The sequence below is a fragment of the Diospyros lotus genome, chromosome 6 (genome assembly GCF_014633365.1).
Source record: "Diospyros lotus cultivar Yz01 chromosome 6, ASM1463336v1, whole genome shotgun sequence".
Lineage (NCBI taxonomy): Eukaryota > Viridiplantae > Streptophyta > Magnoliopsida > Ericales > Ebenaceae > Diospyros > Diospyros lotus.
The window spans coordinates 39,038,906-39,041,017 of NC_068343.1; the positions used below are offsets into that span (position 1 = coordinate 39,038,906).

General features: G+C 43.4%; 1 protein-coding gene across 1 annotated transcript; it reads left to right on the plus strand.

Moving 5' to 3' along the window:
* The first annotated feature begins 1,047 nt into the window (after positions 1 to 1,047).
* On the plus strand, positions 1,048 to 1,842 carry LOC127804515 (uncharacterized). Its single transcript, XM_052341386.1, has one exon. It carries the CDS (start codon positions 1,048 to 1,050, stop codon positions 1,840 to 1,842), a length of 795 nt encoding a protein of 264 aa, XP_052197346.1.
* Positions 1,843 to 2,112: the final 270 nt, after the last annotated feature.

The following is a 2,112-nucleotide window of genomic DNA, read 5'->3' on the forward strand; positions in this document are numbered from 1 at the left end:
TGATGGACCTCATGTGGGAAGCCAAGGCGGGGGAGCTGGGGGTGGGGCAACGTCTTCTTAGATGACAGTCAGGTTCAGGGGACTGAAAGTGGATATTTCTATTTTGGGAGAAGGTTGTAATTATTTTGTCTTGACCTGTGTCAAGAGTAGTTGTGATAGACTTTCCCCCTTTCTTTTGTGATGATGTAAAAAGGGGAAGAACCTTCTATGTATTCCTTGTTGTTTCAATGAAATATAATGTGCTAGAAATTGTGTGTCTTCTTGAGATTATGGTTATTTATAGCTTGTGTTTTATACATAAGTATCTTGGTATAATGGATAAGTAAATGTTGCTAGGGCGTCATCCAGATGAATAGAAGGAGACGCCAAAATCCGTCACGTACCCCTAATACCCAGGAGGGTAGTGGCGCAGAACCTCCTAGTGGCGAGGGATCCTTAGGTCAATTTATTGAAGTAATGTTGAGTTCGATGAACAGGCGAGAAGCTCCGATGCCTAACTGGTTAAAGATGTATCGCGACATGCACCCACCTAGTTTCAAGGGTGACCCGGAGGCGGATCCAAGCATTGGGGAGTACTGGTTAAAACAGACTGAAAAGCTGTTTGACCACCTGGAATGCCCTGAAGAGCACTGGGTACAGTGCGCAACCTTTATGCTGGAGGAGGAGGCCAGCCTCTGGTGGAAGTCAATGACAAGGATCTTGAGGGTGCGAAATGCGAGTCAAGAAGGAGATGAGGCTAGGGGGACTCAGATTTCTTGGGAGCAGTTCAAGACTGCTTTTAACGATAAATATCTACCAGATTATTGGCGAGAGGTGAAAAGACATGAGTTTCTCAGTTTGGTGCAGACGAGCGAGATGTCAGTGGTTCAGTACGAGGCCAAATATTCAAAATTGATAAAATATGTTCCAATGTATGATGCTGACGATCGGGAGAAGGCCTAGAAATTCCTTCAGGGATTGAGAAAGGAAGTAAAACAAGTGCTGTATGCATGGAATATACGCACTTATGAAGAGGCGGTGGAAAAGGCTATTACTATTGAAAGAAACATGGTGTCACAAGGAGACTTGAAGATGGATAGTGCGCTAAAGGCGGAGGAGAAAGACAAGCCAACAAGCTTTCCGCATGTCCAATTCAAGCGACCTGAGGGAGCAAGGTTCAAGAAGGATAGATATTGCAAGAAGTGCCAAAAGAGACATGTAGGGAAGAAGTGTGAAGGCAAAGCGAAGGGGGCAGGCTGTTTTGTGTGTGGCGAGCCAGGACATTTCGCCAGGGATTGCCCTGCGAGGAAGCCGTTAAAAATTTTAGATACGCCAAAGAGAGAGATCACATGTTTCTCCTGCAATCAGAAGGGGCACTATTCTCGAGATTGCCCTCAACGCAGCAAGGCCGAGCCAGGGAAAAAGCCTGAAGGGAAGCCAGGATCGCAACCAGGCAGGGTATATCACTTAACGAAGGTGGAGGCAGAGGCTGACCCAAGCATGGTGGAAGGTACGATCTTGATCCATTCTACTCCTATGCATGCATTAGTGGACCCCGGTGCCACTCATTCATTCATGGCGTTAGAGTCTGCTAAGAGCGTGGGTCTAGAACCTTCGGTAATGAGTTACAGTATTAAGGTTCAATCCCCAATTGGAAAAAGTGTAGAAACAGATCTCATGGTTCGTTGCTTCGTGAAAGTTGAGGATGAGAAATTCGAGATAGATTTGATTCTTATGGAGATGCAAGACTATGATGCAATCTTGGGTATGGATTTCCTTTCTAGATATTGCGCTAGCATGTTTGAAGAAGACGGTGAAGTTAGGATGCCCAGGAGGGTGTTGAGTGTAGATTTTGATGATTGATAATTGGCATGTGTGAATGTGAATTTATATTTTATGTTCTAACAAAGCATGAAGCCTTCATAAGGCTTACAAAGCTATTCTTTAGTGATTTCATGACATAGGTTATATATAGAAACTTCTTATACTTATATAGAGATTTCATTATATATGGAAACAAGTTTTTAGAGAGCTTTCTAGAAATTTGAGTATTTGAGCTATGAATGGAAAGTTCTTCTTAGAATGGAAAGTCTAGAAGATATATTGAATCCTTGTTCATATATGGGAAGTTCA